We start from the raw sequence: 17,861 nt of genomic DNA on the forward strand, positions 1-17,861 counted from the left end.
AAATCACTGATCAAGTTTGTGAGAGTGTCCAAGATCCGTATGGAAACACTATGCTCACTTGTGCTGGCTATGGAACCCGGAGACTATATGGTATCCCTGGATATACAGGATACATACTTGCATATACCTATTGCCATGTCGCATCAGCAGTAACTGTGGTTTGCTATTGGCAAACTCCACTATCAGTTCCAGGCTCAACCAATTGGACTGGCTACGGCTCCTCGGATCTTCACCAAGGTCATGGCCATAATGAAGGCCCATCTCCGTCGCCAGGCAGTCAGGGTCCTGCCGTATCTGGACGACTTGCTGATTCTGGAAAACTCCCACGATGTCCTCCTCAGTCGTTTGCAACTGATGGTAAGCTTCCTACAAGCCCACGGCTCATCAATTGGAAAAAACAGCTCAGAGCATGGTGCACCTGGGGGCACTCCTGGACACAGTCAACGACTGTTTCTGTCTCCAGAAAAAGTCCTGAGACTTCCAAGACAGGATAAGATGCTTCCTTTGTCGCCCCAGTGTGTCGATACACTTGGCAATGCAAGTACTTGGCCTGTGTGTGTATCGGCATTCGACATGGTAGAGTCTCTCCCTCTGCAGAGGTTAATCCTTTCCAAGTGGGACGGCCTACCTCATCGAATCAGATCTCACATGATCACCTGAACTCCGGAGGTTCGTCTGTCGATGACCTGGTGGCTACAGGACCAGCAATGGAGCAGGGGCCGTCCCGTCTGGATCCCTGACTGGGTCCTGCTAACAACGGGTGCCACTCTGAGGGGATGGGGTGCGGTGTTGGAGCAACACTCTTTTCAGGGTCGATAGACCAAGGAGGAGTCACTCCTCCCAATAAACATTCTGGAGTTGTGGGCTGTGTTCACTGAATTGGCTCTCACCTTCCCTCTGGTACAGAACAGGCCGGTTCAAGTACGGTCAGACAATGCCACTACGGTGGCATACATAAACCATCAAGGCGGCACTCGAAGCTGCATGGCTATGATGGAAGTGTCAAAAATCCTTCGTTGGGCGGAGCGCCATCTGCCAGCAAAATCGGCAGTGTTCATTCCGGGCATCCTCAACTGGGAAGCGGACTTCCTCAGTCACCAGGACATGCACGCCGGAGAGTGGAGTCTTCATACAGAAGTCTTTCAACTCCTAGTGGACAAGTGGGGCCTACCAGACGTAGACTTGATGGCTTCTCGACACAATCGCAAGGTTCCGGTCTTCAGATCAAGGACCAGGGATCCTCAAGCAGAGTTCGTGGACGCACTGGCAATTCCATGGAACTTTCGGCTGCCCTACTTGTTCCCTCCTGCCCAGGGTCCTACGGAAGTTCAAACAAGAAGGAGAATTTCTACTTCTAGTCGCTCCAGCGTGGCCCAGATGGCATTGGTTCTCAGACCTGCAGGGTCTATCGACAGAGCGTCCTCTTCTACTTCCTCAGTGCCCAGACCTGCTCGTACAGGGCCCTTATCTTTATCCGGACCTGGTCAGGTTGGCTTTGACGGTGTGGCTCTTGAAGCATCACTCCTGAGAGCCAAATGATTCTCTGAGGCGGTAATACAAACTATGTTAAAAGCCCATAAACCGGCTTCAGCACAGATTTATTACAGGGTCTGGAATTCTTACTTCACCTGGTGTGCTGATAAGACTTATGATGCATACAGATTCAGAACTTCCAGAATTCTGGCTTTTCTGCAAAGAGGCCTGGATTTAGGCCTTCATCTGGCCTCCCTCAAGGTTCACATATCTGCCGTGTGGTTTCAGAGAAAAATTGCATCTATACCGGACGTTCATACATTCACTCATGGTGCATTACGGATTCAGCCTCCCTATGTCCCTCCTGTGGCTCCATGGGATCTGGCTGTTGTCCTGAATGCCCTGCAAGAGTCTCCATTTGAATCTCTTGAGACGGTGGACCTTAAATGGCTCACGGCCAAGGTCTTGTTTTTACTGGCTATTGCCTCTGCTAGAAGGGTGTCGGACTTAGGCGCATTGTCCTGATGTCCACCCTTTCTAATATTTCGAGACCGGGCAGTTCTTAGAACTTACCCAGGTTATTTACCTACGGTGGTGTCATCTTTTCACCTTAACTAAGAGATTGTGGTCCCGGCCTTTATCTCTTATGATTTATCCTCCAAAGAGTGGTCTTTGGATGCGGTAAGGGCTCTCTGTATATATGTGGAGAGGACTGCTTCTATCAGGAGATCAGACTCCCTTTTTGTCTTGTTTGGTTTTCACAAACGTGGCTGGCCTGCGAATAAGCAAACCTTGGCCAGATGGATAAGAATGGTGATTGCACAAGCTTATGCGCAGGTTGGACTCCCAGCTCCTGATGCTATTAACGTCAATTCTACTCTGTCTGTTGGACCTTCTTGGGAGGCCCGCCGTGGTGCGTCCGCAGAACAATTGTGCAAGGCAGCTACATGGTCCTCTGGGAACACATTCATTAGGTTCTATGCCTTTGATACTTCCGCTTTCCTTTGGACGCCGGGTTCTCATACCCACTAAGTCGCGTCCCCTCCTTGAGGAACTGCTTTAGGACATCACCCGATGTTTCCCTGTGGAAACCAATGTAACCTTCTGCAGAAAAGGAGAGTTATGGTAGACTTACCATGGTTAAATCTCTTTCTGTGAGGTACATTGGGTTCCACGGGACACCCACCCTGACGCACCTAGCTTCTATGGGTTTGTATGGCATTAGCCGCTGGTCCCTTCTCTGTCGTGAGAACGTGGTTCTGTGTGACTAACATCTGCCTTCTCTCTTACCTGCTTCTGCGTTGGACTGGTTATGAAGCTGAGCTCAGTGCCTGGAGGTGGGGTTATAGAGGAGTCCCCAATGCATCCTGGGACAGCCTAAAGCTTTAGCCTGTTGGTGCCTCTTGATCAAGATCCACTCTACACCTGATGTTTCCCTGTGGAACCCAATGTACCTCGCAGAAAGAGAGTTAACAATGGTAAGTCTACCATAACTCTTCTTTTCAAGTTATAAACTTAACATCCACCAGTTGTAAGGGTTAAAAAATGGAGGACTGCAAAAAGTCTAAAACGAGATTCAAGTCCCATGATGCTGTAGGTGGTATAAATGGAGATTGAACTCTAAGGACACCTTGCAGGAAAGTTTGAACTGTTGGCAGAAGAGCCAAACGCTGCTAAAAGAAAATTGACAAAGCAGATACCTGCACCTTTAGTGTCGCTAATCGTAGTCCTCCATCTAATCCCGTCTGTAAAAATAGCAAAAGACAGGAAAACTTGAAAGCAGATGTCGGAAACATCCGAGATTCATACCAAGCAATATAAGCTCGCCAAATCCTGTGATAATGAGCTGCTGTAACTGGTTTCCTAGCCCATAACATGGTTGGTATAACCGACTCTGGAATGCCCTCTCGTCTTAAGAGAGTGGTTTCAACAGCCACCCCGTCAAATGCAGCCACGCTAAATCGGGGTAAAGAAATGGACCCTGTTGCAGAAGGTCTGGACGTAATGAAAGCGGCCACAGATCGTCTGCGAGTAGACCGCAGAGATCCGAGAACCAAGCTCTCCGAGGCCAATGAGGCGCCTCTAGTATGAGTGTTGTGGACTCTCTTTTGATCCATATTAGCAACTGAGGAAGCAGCGGAAACGGTGGAAATAGATAAACGAGGCTGTACAGCCACGCTATTGTGAGAGCATCGATTGCCACTGCCCTTGGATCTCTTGTTCTGGACACATACTGGGGTGTCTGATGATTTTGGCGAGATGCCATTAGATCCACCTCTGGGTAACCCCACCACTGGACTAACATCTGGAACACTTCTGGATGTAAAGCCCATTCTTCTGTATGATAATCCTGACGACTGAGATAATCTGCTTCCCAGTTGTCCACTCCCGGAATGAACACTGCTGATAATATCACTTGGTGATGCTCGGCCCAATTTAGGATTCGAGCAACTTCTCGCATGGCCATGCGACTTCGAGTACCTCCTTGTCTGTTGATGTATGCGACTGCCGTAATGTTGTCTGACTGAACTTGAACAGTCTGAGACTGGAGTATGTGAACTGCCTGTTGCAGAGCATTGAAAATTGCTCAGAGTTCCAGGACATTTATTGACAGTAATCTTTCTCGGTCTAATCATAGACCCTGAAACTGACAATGTAGGACCACTGCTCCCCAACCTCTGAGACTTGCATCTGTCATCAGAATGATCCAATTCCAGACTCTGAACCTTTTACCCGCTGTGAGATTTCTTATTTGGAGCCACCAGAGTAGCGATACTCTGGCTTTTGGAGACAACCGCACCATTTGATGAATTTGGAGAGGAGAGCCTGACCACTGTGCGAGATCTAGCTGAAAAGGACGTGAGTGAAATCTCCCGAACTGGAGTGCTTGGAAAGACGCCACCATCTTTCCTAACATTCGAATGCACAAGTGCACCGAGACTGTCCGTGGTTTGAGCACTAACTGTACCAGATGACGAATACTTTGTGCTTTCACTTCTGGAAGGTAAATTCGTTGCTCTTCCATATCCAGAATCATTCCCAGAAATTGAATTTGTTGAGACGGGACAAGGCTTGATTTTTTTAAGTTGACAATCCAACCGTGCTGAACTAGGACATTGTATGTTAGTAAGGCATTTTGAAGGAGTATTTGTTGAGACGAAGCAAGGAAGTCGGGACGGAGTTGCCTGAGCAATTTGCCTAAGCAAGTGGAGCAAGGTCTGAGCAAGTGGAAATGGGGGCTGTCTGCAACGGAGGAGGTGCAGGAGGAGAAGTGAGACTGGCAGATATGCTCTCCAGCAAGTGGGATGGAGGTGCAGGGAGCAGATGAGATTGTGGTGGTAGGAGATTCTATTATCAGGAAGACAGACAGGGAAATCTGCTACCGGGACCGTGATCGCCGTACAGTCTGTTGTCTCCCGGGTGCCCGGGTACTTCACATCGCGGACTGGGTAGATTATTTGGAGGGGCTGGGAAAGACCCGGCGGTCTTGGTGCATGTCAGCACCAATGACAAAGTTAGTGGAAGGTGGGATGTCCTTAAGAAAGACTAAAGGGAATTAGGCAAGAAACTTAAGGCAAGGGCATCTAGGGTAATATTCTCTGAGATATTACCTCTGCCACGCACTAGCCCAGGGAGATTAGGGAGGTAAATGTGTGGCTTAGAGACTGGTGTAGGAAGAAGGGGTTTGTGTTCTTGGAACACTGGGCGGACTTCTCAGTCAGGCGCTATCTTTTTTGTCAGAATGGATTGCACCTGAATGAGGAGGGGGCTGCAGTGCTGGGGGGGGGGGAGGATGGTTAAAAGGTTGGAGGTGGTTTAGAAAGAATTAATAGGTCAAATAGCGATAGTTGTGAGGAAGGCTGTATTAAGTATGATGGGGGTGGAAAGGGAGGGAGGAGAATTCTAGATATTATAGGTATTACGGAAACATGGTGGGACGAATCTCACAACTGGGTTGCAAATTTGGATGGATATTCACTTTTCAGGAGGGACAGGGCTACCAAAAGGGGAGGAGGGGTATGTCTCTATGTAAAACCATCTCTAAAACCAAACTTAATAGATGTTATTTAGAAGGGGACTGGAGATAACGTGGAGTCACTATGGGTTGAGATCACAAGTGGGGGCATTGAAGCAAAAAATAAGATTTTACTTACCGGTAAATCTATTTCTCGTAGTCCGTAGTGGATGATGGGGACTCCGTAAGGACCATGGGGAATAGACGGGCTCCGCAGGAGACAGGGCACTTTAAGAAAGAATTTGGATACTGGTGTGCTCTGGCTCCTCCCTCTATGTCCCTCCTCCAGACCTCAGTTAAAGAAACTGTGCCCGGAAGAGCTGACAGTACAAGGAAAGGATTTTGGAATCCAGGGCAAGACTCATACCAGTCACACCAATCACACCGTATAACTTGTGATAAACTTACCCAGTTAACAGTATGAACAACAATAGAGCATCAGATCAACCCTGATGCAACTATAACATAACCCTTATGTAAGCAATAACTATATACAAGCATTGCAGAAGAAGTCCGCACTTGGGACGGGCGCCCAGCATCCACTACGGACTACGAGAAATAGATTTACCGGTAAGTAAAATCTTATTTTCTCTGACGTCCTAGTGGATGCTGGGGACTCCGTAACGACCATGGGGATTATACCAAAGCTCCCAAACGGGCGGGAGAGTGTGGATGACTCTGCAGCACCGAATGAGCAACACAAGGTCCTCCTCAGCCAGGGTATCAAACTTGTAGAACTTTGCCAAAGTGTTTGAACCCGACCAAGTAGCTGCTCGGCAAAGCTGTAATGCCGAGACCCCTCGGGCAGCCGCCCAAGAAGAGCCCACCTTCCTTGTGGAATGGGCCTTTACCGATTTTGGCAGCGGCAATCCAGCCGCAGAATGAGCCTGCTGAATCGTGTTACAGATCCAGCGAGCAATAGTTTGCTTTGAAGCAGGAGCACCCAGCTTGTTGTGTGCATACAGGATAAACAGCGACTCAGTTTTCCTGACTCTAGCCGTTCTGGCTACGTAAACCTTCAAAGCCCTGACCACATCTAGTAACTCGGAATCCTCCAAGTCACGAGTAGCCACAGGCACCACAATAGGTTGGTTCATATGAATAGATGACACCACTTTTGGCAGAAATTGCAGACGGGTCTGCAATTCTGCCCTGTCCATATGGAAAACCAGATAGGGGCTTTTATGTGACAAAGCCGCTAATTCTGACACACGCCTAGCTGAAGCCAAGGCTAATAACATGACCACCTTCCACGTGAGAAATTTTAACTCCACGATTTTAAGTGGCTTCAGGAAACTCAACACCACGTTAAGATCCCAAGGTGCCACTGGAGGCACAAAAGGGGGTTGAATATGCAGCACTCCCTTTACAAACGTCTGAACTTCAGGAAGAGAAGCCAGTTCTTTTTGAAAGAAAATGGATAGGGCCGAAATCTGGACCTTAATGGAACCCAATTTTAGGCCCAAAGTCACTCCCGACTGTAGGAAGTGAAGGAAATGGCCCAGCTGGAATTCCTCCGTAGGGGCATTCCTGGCCTCACACCAAGCAACATATTTTCGCCATATACGGTGATAATGTTTAGCCGTCACGTCCTTCCTAGCCTTAATCAGCATAGGAATAACCTCACTCTGAATGCCTTTTTCTGCTAGGATCCGGCGTTCAACCGCCATGCCGTCAAACACAGCCGCGGTAAGTCTTGAAACAGACAGGGCCCCTGTTGCAACAAGTCCTGTCTTAGAGGCAGAGGCCATGGGTCCTCTGTGAGCATTTCTTGCAGCTCTGGATACCAAGTCCTTCTTGTCCAATCCGGAACAATGAGTATTGTTCTCACTCTTCTTCTTCTTATGATTCTCAGCACCTTGGGTATGAGAGGAAGAGGAGGAAATACATAGACCGACTGGAACACCCACGGTGTCACTAGTGCGTCTACAGCTATCGCCTGAGGGTCTCTTGACCTGGCGCAATTCCTCTGTAGCTTTTTCTTGAGGCGGGATGCCATCATGTCTACTTGTGGCAGTTCCCACCGACTTGCAATCTGTGTGAAGACTTCTTGATGAAGTCCCCACTCTCCCAGGTGGAGGTCGTGCCTGCTGAGGAAGTCTGCTTCCCAGTTGTCCACTCCCGGAATGAACACTGCTGACAGTGCTCTTACGTGATTCTCCGCCCAGCGAAGAATTCTGGTGGCTTCCGCCATCGCCACCCTGCTCCTTGTGCCGCCTTGGTGGTTTACATGAGCCACTGCGGTGATGTTGTCCGACTGAATCAGCACCGATCGGTCGCGTAGCAGGGTCTCCGCTTGACGTAGGGCGTTGTATATGGCCCTTAGTTCCAGGGTGTTGATGTGAAGGCAAGTCTCCTGACTTGACCACAGACCTTGGAAATTTCTTCCCTGTGTGACTGCTCCCCACCCTCGGAGGCTTGCGTCCGTGGTCACCAGGACCCAGTCCTGAATGCCGAATCTGCGGCCCTCGAGAAGGTGAGCACTCTGCAGCCACCACAGGAGAGACACCCTGGCCCTGGGGGATAGGGTGATCAGCCGATGCATTTGTAGATGTGATCTGGACCACTTGTCCAACAGATCCCATTGAAAGGTCCTTGCATGGAACCTGCCGAAGGGAATGGCCTCGTATGATGCCACCATCTTTCCCAGGACTCGCGTGCAGTGATGCACCGACACCTGTTTTGGTTTTAATAGGTCTCTGACGAGCGTCATGAGCTCCTGAGCCTTCTCCATCGGGAGATAAACCCTCTTCTGGCCTGTGTCCAGAATCATGCCCAGGAAAGGCAGACAAGTCGTAGGAATAAACTGCGATTTTGGAATATTTCGAATCCAACCGTGCTGTTGTAACACTTCCCGAGAGCGTGCTACGCTGATCAGCAACTGCTCTCTGGACCTCGCCTTTATGAGGAGATCGTCCAAGTATGGGATAATTGTGACTCCTTGCCGTCGCAGGAGCACCATCATTTCTGCCATTACCTTGGTAAATAATCTCGGTGCCGTGGAGAGACGAAACGGCAACGTCTGGAATTGGTAATGACAATCCTGTACCACAAATCTGAGGTACTCCTGATGTGGATAAATGGGGACATGAAGGTAAGCATCCTTTATGTCCAGAGACACCATAAAATCCCCCCCTCCAGGCTTGCGATGACCGCTCTGAGCGATTCCATCTTGAACTTGAACCTTTTCAGGTATATGTTCAGGGATTTTAAATTCAATATGGGTCTGACCGAACCGTCCGGTTTCGGTACCACAAACATGGTTGAATAGTAACCCCTTCCTTGTTTAAGGAGGGGAACCTTGACCACCACCTGCTGAAGATACAATTTGTGAATTGCAGCTAACACTATTTCCCTCTCCAAGGGGGAAGCTGGCAGGGCCGATTTGAGGTAACGGTGAGGGGGCATCTCTTCGAATTCCAGCTTGTATCCCTGAGACACAATCTCTATAGCCCAGGGATCCACCTGGGAGTGAACCCACTTGTGGCTGAAATATCAGATACGCGCCCCCACGGGCCTAGCTCCGCCTGTGGAGCCCCAGCGTCATGCGGTGGATTTAGTGGAAGCCGGGGAGGACTTCTGTTCCTGGGAACTAGCTGTATTGTGCAGCTTCTTTCCTCTACCCCTGCCTCTGGCAAGAAAGGACGCACCTCGGACTTTCTTGCCTTTTTATGATCGAAAGGACTGCATTTGGTAATACGGTGCTTTCTTAGGTTGTGAGGGAATATATTGCAAAAGATTTGACTTTCCAGCCGTAGCTGTGGAGACCAGGTCCGAGAGACCCTCCCCAAACAACTCCTCACCCTTGTAAGGTAAAACCTCCATGTGCCTTTTTGAGTCGGCATCTCCTGTCCATTGCCAAGTCCACAGGACCCTTCTGGCAGAAATCGACATTGCATTTATTCTAGAGCCCAGTAGGCTAATGTCTCTTTGAGCATCTCTCATATATAGGACAGCGTCTTTTATATGCCCCAGGGTCAGTAATATAGTATCCTTGTCCAAGGTATCAAGTTCCTCAGATAAGGTATCCGTCCATGCTGCTACAGCACTACACATCCAGGCCGACGCAATCGCCGGCCTTAGTAAGGTACCTGAATGTGTATAAATGGACTTCAGGATATCCTCCTGCTTTCTATCCGCAGCATCTTTTAGGGTGGCCGTATCCTGTGATGGCAGGGCTTCTCTCTTGGATAAGCGTGTTAAAGCTTTGTCTACCCTAGGGGAGGATTCCCAGCGTAACCTGTCCGTTGGCGGGAAAGGATACGCCATAAGCATCCGTTTGGAAATCTGCAGTTTTCTATCTGGAGATTCCCAAGCCTTTTCACATAACTCATTTAACTCATGTGAAGGGGGAAAGGTCACCTCTTGCCTTTTTTCCCCATACATATAAACCCTCTTGTCAGGGACTGGGGTTTCCTCTGTGATGTGCAACACATCTTTCATTGCTATAATCATGTAACGGATGGCTTTAGCCATTTTAGGCTGTAACTTTGCATCATCGCCATCGACACTGGAGTCAGAATCCATGTCGGTATCTGTGTCAACAATTTGGGATAGTGTGCGCTTCTGAGACCCTGACGGCCTCTGCGACATAGGATCAGGCATGGGCTGAGACCCCGGCTGTCCCAAGGCTTCAGCTTTATCCAACCTTTTATGCAAGGAAGTAACATTATCATTTAAAACCTTCCACATATCCATCCAATCGGGTGTCGGCGGCGACCCCACATTCATTTGTTCCCGCTCTATTTCCACATAGCCTTCCTCGTCAAACTTGCCTACACAAGCGTACCGACACACCACACACACAGGGGATGCTCTATTTGAAGACAGTTCCCCCACAAGGCCTTTTGGAGAGACAGAGAGAGAGTATGCCTGCACACACCCCAGCGCTATATGTCCCAGGAATCACACAGTAACTTAGTGTTAACCCAGTAGCTGCTGTATATAATGTTTTTGCGCCTAATTTATGTGCCCCCCTCTCTTTTTACCCTCTTCTACCGTGATTCTGCAGGGGAGAGCCTGGGGAGCTTCCTCTCAGAGGAGCTGTGGAGAGAAAATGGCGCTGGTGAGTGCTGAGGAAGAAGCCCCGCCCCCTCAGCGGCGGGCTTCTGTCCCGCGTTTCTGTGTAAAAATATGGCGGGGGCCCATGCATATATACAGTGCCCAACTGTATATATGCCCACTTTTGCCAAGAGGTCTCTAATTGCTGCCCAGGGCGCCCCCCCCCCCTGCGCCCTGTACCCTACAGTGATTGGAGTATGTGGGTTTAGTGTGGCAGCAATGGCGCACAGCTGCAGTGCTGTGCGCTACCTCATATGAAGACTGGAGTCTTCTGCCGCCGATTTCGAAGTCTTCTTGCTTCTGTCACCGGCTTCTGTCTTCCGGCTCTGCGAGGGGGACGGCGGCGCGGCTCCGGGATCGGACGACAAAGGGTGCGATCCTGTGTACGATCCCTCTGGAGCTAATGGTGTCCAGTAGCTTAAGAAGCAGGACATATCTTCAGTGAGTAGGGCTGCTTCTCTCCCCTCAGTCCCACGTAGCAGAGAGTCTGTTGCCAGCAGATCTCTCTGAAAATAAAAAAAACTAACAAAATACTTTCTTTTTTAGCAAGCTCAGGAGAGCTCACTAAGGTGCACCCAGCTCGTCCGGGCACAGATTCTAACTGAGGTCTGGAGGAGGGGCATAGAGGAAGGAGCCAGTGCACACCAGTATCCAAATTCTTTCTTAAAGTGCCCTGTCTCTTGCGGAGCCCGTCTATTCCCCATGGTCCTTACGGAGTCCCCAGCATCCACTAGGACGTTAGAGAAAAACTAGTAATTGGCACGTGCTACAAACAACCAGATATTAGCGTACATGACGAGGAACAACTCTGGCAGCAACTTGAAAAAGTTGTGGGAATGTGGGACATCCTAGTGATAGGGGATTTCAATTATACGGATATAAATTGGAGTAACGATTCATTTGTAAAAGCTAGGAGCAACAGGTTCCTTAATACGATAAAGGATCAATACTTGTCTCAATTAGTCGAGGACCCAACTAGAGGTAAAAATATTCTGGACCTAGTTATTACCAATAATGTGGACAGTTGGGGAGACCTTGGGAAACAGTTATCACTATATGATCACATTCGACATCAGTATCAAGAAACATAGCTATAAGGGATCAACCAAAACATTCAACTTTAGAAAAGCTAACTTGAATATGCTGAGACGGGCACTAAACGACATTGACTGGGAAGTTTTGTTTCATGGTAAGGACACATCGGAAATGTGGGATGCTTTAAAAGGGTTGATTGATAGCAATATTCACAAATTCCTTCCCATTGGCAGTAAACACAGGAGTACTAAACTCAAACCAATGTGGCTTAAGGAAGTAAAAAAAGAAATGGCTAAAAAGAGGCGTGCTTTCAAAGCATTTAAATCTATTTGTGGGGAGGAGTCATTACAGTATTACAAGGAATGCAATAAAAGATGCAAAAAAAATTGTAATTGAAACGCAAATCGCTATAGAGAGTAAAGCCAATCCTAAAAAGTATTATAAATACATAAACAGTAAAAGGTCAAAGAAGGAGAACATAGGCCCATTAAAAGATGAACTGGGAGCCATGACAAACTATGACAAAATAAAAGCGGAAATACTGAATAATTTGTTTTCAATAGCATTCACCAGGGAGGATCAGACGGTGATAGTAGTGCATAAAGACAGTGATGGTAATGACTCTGGGCTAGATACTTGTTTAAGTGAGGAAGCAGACCTGGAAAGACTAAGCAACATAAAGATTAATAAATCACCAGGCCCAGATGGTTTTCACCTGAGAGTTATTATGGAGCTTAGGGCACAGCTAGCAAGACCCTTACAGTATACTTGATTTTCTATAGTTCAATTAGATCAGGTATGGTACCAAAGGATTGGCGCATAGCTGAGGTAGTGCCATAATTTAGAAAGGGATCTAAACACCATTCTGGGAACTATAGACCAGTTAGTTTAACCTCTATAGTGGGTAAAATATTGGAAGGAATTTTGAGGGATAGCAGAGGATTATCTGCGGAATACTAAGTTTATTAGCAAGTCAGCATGGGTTTGTGAGGGACAGATGTCAAACCAACTTAATTAGCTTCTACGAGGAAGTGAGCGTTAATCTTGAGCAGGGAAAAGCAGTGTATGTGGTCTATTTAGATATTGCAAAAGCCTTTGATACAGTGCCTTACAGGAGACTGATCATCAAATTAAGGGAACTTGGCCTAGGAAATACTATTTGTACATGGATAGGTAATTGGCTGGATAACAGGGTACAACGAGTAGTGGTCAACGGGATGTTCTCCAGCTGGGCACCAGTAGTCAGCAGAATACCACAGGGGTCCGTACTTGGCCTGCTACTGTTCAATATATTTATTAATGATCTAGGAAGAGGCCTGGTTAGCACAGTGTCAATCTCTGCAGATGATACTAAACTGTGTAAGGTAATTAATTCAGAAAGCGATGTTTAATCTCTACAGAATGACTTATTTAAACTTGAAACCTGGGTGTCTAAATGGAGAATGAGGTTCAATATTGAAAAATGCAAAGTTATGCATTTTGAAATAAAAAACAAACTTGCATCCTACACAATTAATGGGGAACATATAGGGGTAACAGTAGTGGAAGAGGATTTGGGGGTGCTCATAGATAATAGGCTTAACAACAGTACACAGTGTCAAAACGCAGCAAAGAAGGCAAATCAAGTGCTTGCGTGCATAAAACGGGGCATTGAGACAAGGGACGAGGATGTAATCCTGCCGCTGTACAAATAATTGGTACGTCCGCACCTGGAATATTGTGTTCAATTTTGGGCACCATATTATAAAAAAAAGATATCGGGGAACTCGAAAGAGTTCAAAGGCGACCTTCTAAATTGATTAAAGGGTTGGAGACACTGGAGTAAGAGGAAATGCTTACCAGGTTAAATATGTATACACTAGAAAAGAGGAGACTAAGAGGAGACATTATTAATATCTTCATATATGTAAAGGGTCATTTCGAAGAGTTAGCAGGGGATTTGTTTATTAATAAAACTCTGTATAATACACGTGGGCGCTCGCTGAGGCTAGAGGAGAGAAAATTCTGTACACAACGTAGGAAAGGGTTCTTCACAGTAAGGGCAATAAAGATTTGGAACTCCCTGCCGGAGAAGATAATAATGGTGGACTCTGTAAATGCATTTAAAAATGGATTGGTCAAATTTCTAACTGGAAAAAGAATCCAGGGCTATAGCATTTAACATAGCTTAACACAGAATACAGGTTGAACCCGATGGGCATTTTGCCTCTTTTCAACCTCATTAACTATGTTACTATGTATGTTACTATGAGTAGTCCGTCTAAGTACGGAACTATTATCACTCTCAGGGATCTGAGATGAGCTATTGTGAATACCCGAGGCGCTAATGAGAGGCCAAGTATTAGTGCCTGAAATTGATAATGGCTTTGCTGTACTGCAAACTTTAAGTATGTCTGATGCAGTGGTGCAAATTGGAATGTGTAAGTCGGCATCCTTGAGATCCAGCGAAATCATTAATTCCTTTGATTCTAAACCTGCAATCACTGACCGCAGCGATTCCATCTTGAATCTGTAGTTAAGTGACGGACTGATTAACCCCCTTTAGGTGCAATATCGGTCTGACCGAGCCGTCTGGCTTTGGTACTACAAAAAGACTGGAATAAAATCCTTGACCATGCTGGTGTACTGGTACCTGAATCAAAACTGCTGAATCTACGAGAGACTGAAGCGCGGTCTGCAGAATAGCCTTCTTGTCTCCTGACACAGGCAGACCTGTCTTGAAAAAACGCATTGTTGATAGACAATTGAACTATTTTGTAACCCTTGCACACTAAATTGCATATCCACCCATCTGTGGATGTCTGAAACCACGCCAAGTGCCAAGTGAAATGTTTGAAGGCATGCTCCCACAACTGAAGATCCGAGATGGGCAGGAAGCCCGTCATGCCACTGGTTTGTCAGCTGGCTTTATTTTTTGACGACGGGCAGTGGTTTGTTGAACCACGTCCTCTACCACATCTACTCTGTATGGTTGTTCCTCAAAAGAACTGAGGTCTAAAAGATCCTTTTAGGAAGTGGTGCGGGCAGCGGTAGGAACACAGATTTTCCCCCAGTAGCCTGAGAAATCCATTTGTCCAATTCAGTACCAAATAACATATTGCCAGTATAAGGCAACGCCTCAATTATTAGTTTTGACTCAGCCATGGCCTGCCAAGAGAGCAACCAAAGCACCGGGCCGCAATTATAGAAGTTGAAATTTGAGAATTAACTTGTCCGACATCCATAGATGCCGTACCCAAATAAATACTCAGCCGATTCAAAAATGTGATCGGTTAGAAATATAAGCTGGTCTGAGGAAAGACCCTGTTGTAGGCCTAACCTGAGCTATTTTGCCCATGCAATTACAGCATTGTTAACCCAAACTCCAACTAAAGCAGGTCTAAGCAACACTCCTGCTACTGTATAAATGGACTTTAGCATGGCCTCTAAGCTTACGCTCCGATGGGTCTTTAAGTGTCGTTGCAGCTGGGACTGGAATGGTTAACTTTTTTGAAAGTTTTGAAACTGAAAAATCCACTGGTGGTGGAAAGGGTAGTTAAACAGAAACCGCTTTGGCATAGAAAAGCGTTTATCTGGATTTTGCCATGCTTCCATCAACTGTTTATTAAGTGAATCTGAAAAAGGAAAACACACAATCGCCCTTTGTCTCTTAGCAAATAAAACCTCATCTTTTGACAGAGGCTTTTCTGTCTCAGTGAAATCTAACACCTTGAGTACCGCCCTGATGAGATCATCAATGCCTGGGTATCAGTGACCTCACTATCTGACTCCTGGCCCAATTCACCTTCCTCCTGTTCTTCCTGAGGTACAAGGTCTGGCAGTGAATAGTCAGAGTGTAAAGTCATGGAAACTGGTAAATTATGAGACAAACGATGACTACTCTTAGGATTTGAACTATTTATGGACTTTTGTAAACCCTGCAAAGTTTCTGAAATATCCTGAGCCCACTCTGGCTGCTCAGACAGCATTGACTGTGGATCAGACTTAGCAGACTCATTGTCCTTCCGTGCAGCGTACAACTCTGACGCCAAATCAGCCATCACACCTGCCATCATCGGTCAAGGAGGATCAGAGCAGAGGTCCTTATTTGGACCCATATCAGCAAGACACATTGTGCAAGTGGAAGCTCCATCACGTAACACATTAATCACAGTTATCGCAGGCAAGCTGCTTCTTTGATTTTGCATTAGCTTTCCCAGTCATCATGCATACAGACAGTAACACAGTGAAACAAACGTCCGCATGACTCAGTACAAATAACTGAAGTGTGTATAAGACCGAGTGCACTGCATTCTGTTAAGTTTGTGCTTCACTGAAAACCTACTAACACCCCTGCCCCCTCCAGTGGCCGTGTGTAGTAGGACCAAAACCAGGAAGAAGCAGGAAGTCATTATAAAATGGCGTCCACACCGTGTGCTTTTTTTTTTTTAAATACACCACTACATCCATATACATTGTCTTAATAGCCTGTTCTGCCTCTTAGATAATGCAAACAGGTCTAAATGGTAAGCACATAGTCCATGGCTCTCCCCGTTATGGTGAGGGAAACCTCCAGACTGGGGCCACCATTGTACCTCCCTCCACCGCTTATTGCACTGGTACAGTGAGCCGCCGATGTCCTGCTGAGCACAGAACACCCTAGCTAATGAGAAGAAAGCCGGTCACAGGTGGCATATAACACTAAGCGGTGGCAGTGGTTCACATAGTGCAGGACACCCTGGCAAGTGAGCTGGGGAGAAGGAAGCTGGGTGCTGGGCGGCAGCATCCCTTACATAGTGCATTAAATTCCCCCTCGCGGTTACATACACCCCACAGATGGAGCGGCGGCAGCATGAGTTGACCGCCCACTCCTTACCTCCTGCACGGCTATCGAGGTCTGGAGGCTGATGGGGCTTCTCTGCAAGCACCATCCTGCTCCTTGCAGCCAAGGCTGTATATAAGGTCTATGAGGGGTGCTTCTCACTAAGTGCGACAAGCACAAACACAGTCCCGGATCCACGCTTCTCAGAAAGCTGGGAAGGGGCTGTGTCTTGAAATAATAAAAAGTGTAAAATTAAAGTCTGGAGCTGAGTCCAGAACGTGCCTTCCCTGTGGAAGCACAAAAAACACAGGCATCTTGGGAGTATGGAGGGGGAGGAGGGTTACTAATTTAAATATTTAAATGTGCCTATACCTGCTAACACCCCTTTCATATCCCAAGAGTACTCCATAAACACATAGTGGATGGAAAAGAAATTGCGATGAAGGGTGGGAGGCGGCTGGTCGCATGCTGGGCGGCCTTGCCCTGGAATGAGCGGCCCCAACATGCGATCAGAAGGATTGCAAATTCTGCTAATTAGCAGAATTTGCAATCCTTACTGAATGAGGTCATAAGGATGGATCTACAGTGTCCACCTCTAATTATATTTACAAATCTACAAACTGCTCAGCAACAGAGGAGGGTGCAGGGTGAGAGATTGCTGTAGTGTCTGAGCAAGGAGAATATGTGACTCTTTATTGAAATAGGTGCTTATTACTCACCTGTGCTGATATCTGTAGGGATCTCCTCCTCCTTACACTGCTGATCACCCCTCACATACATCTCTTCTTCTCCATCAATATCTTCTGCCTTTATATCAGTCACATACATCTCTTCTTCTCCCTTTATATCTTCTGCCTTCATATCAGTCACATACGTCTCTTCTTCTCCCTCTATATCTTCTACCTTCATATCAGTCACAAATGTCTCTTCTTCTCGTTCTATATCTTCTACCTTCATAACAGTCACATACGTCTCTTCTTCTTCTATATCTTCTGCCTTATTATCAGTCACATACATCTCTTCTCCATCTATATCTTCTGCCTTGATATCAGTCACATACGTCTCTTCTTCTCCCTCTGTATCTTCTTCCTTGATATCAGTCAGACCTTCAACCTAAATAACCCAGGAAACAATAAAATTACACTTTCATAATTTCATAAATGGAGATTAAACAGTAGAATATTAGTATATAAAAGGAGATTTATGGTAAGACTTACCATGGTTAAATCTCTTTCTACGAGGTACACTGGTTTCCACGGGGAATAACATCGGGGTGTACAGTTGGATCTTGATCCGAGGCACCAACAGGCTAAAGCTTTGACTGTTCCCAAGATGCACTGCACCACCTCCTCTATATTCCCGCCTCCAGGCACTGGAGCTCAGTTTTGTTAACCAGTCCAATGCAGTAGCAGGTAAAAGAGATGGAAGATGTTAGCCACAGAGAACCACATTCTCATGACAGGAGAAGGGACCAGC

General features: G+C 46.9%; 1 protein-coding gene across 1 annotated transcript in view; it reads right to left on the minus strand.

Annotated features, from left to right (window-relative positions):
* Window positions 1-17,861, minus strand: part of LOC135057099 (uncharacterized) — a 240,399-nt gene that overhangs the window by 19,888 nt on the left and 202,650 nt on the right. Inside the window, exon 12 of the mRNA XM_063963000.1 lies at window positions 17,105-17,498. Coding sequence (XP_063819070.1) covers window positions 17,105-17,498 — 394 coding nt within the window. The remainder of the gene's footprint in view (window positions 1-17,104; window positions 17,499-17,861) is intronic.

Source organism: Pseudophryne corroboree, chromosome 3 (assembly GCF_028390025.1).
Source record: "Pseudophryne corroboree isolate aPseCor3 chromosome 3, aPseCor3.hap2, whole genome shotgun sequence".
Classification (NCBI taxonomy): Eukaryota; Metazoa; Chordata; class Amphibia; order Anura; family Myobatrachidae; genus Pseudophryne; species Pseudophryne corroboree.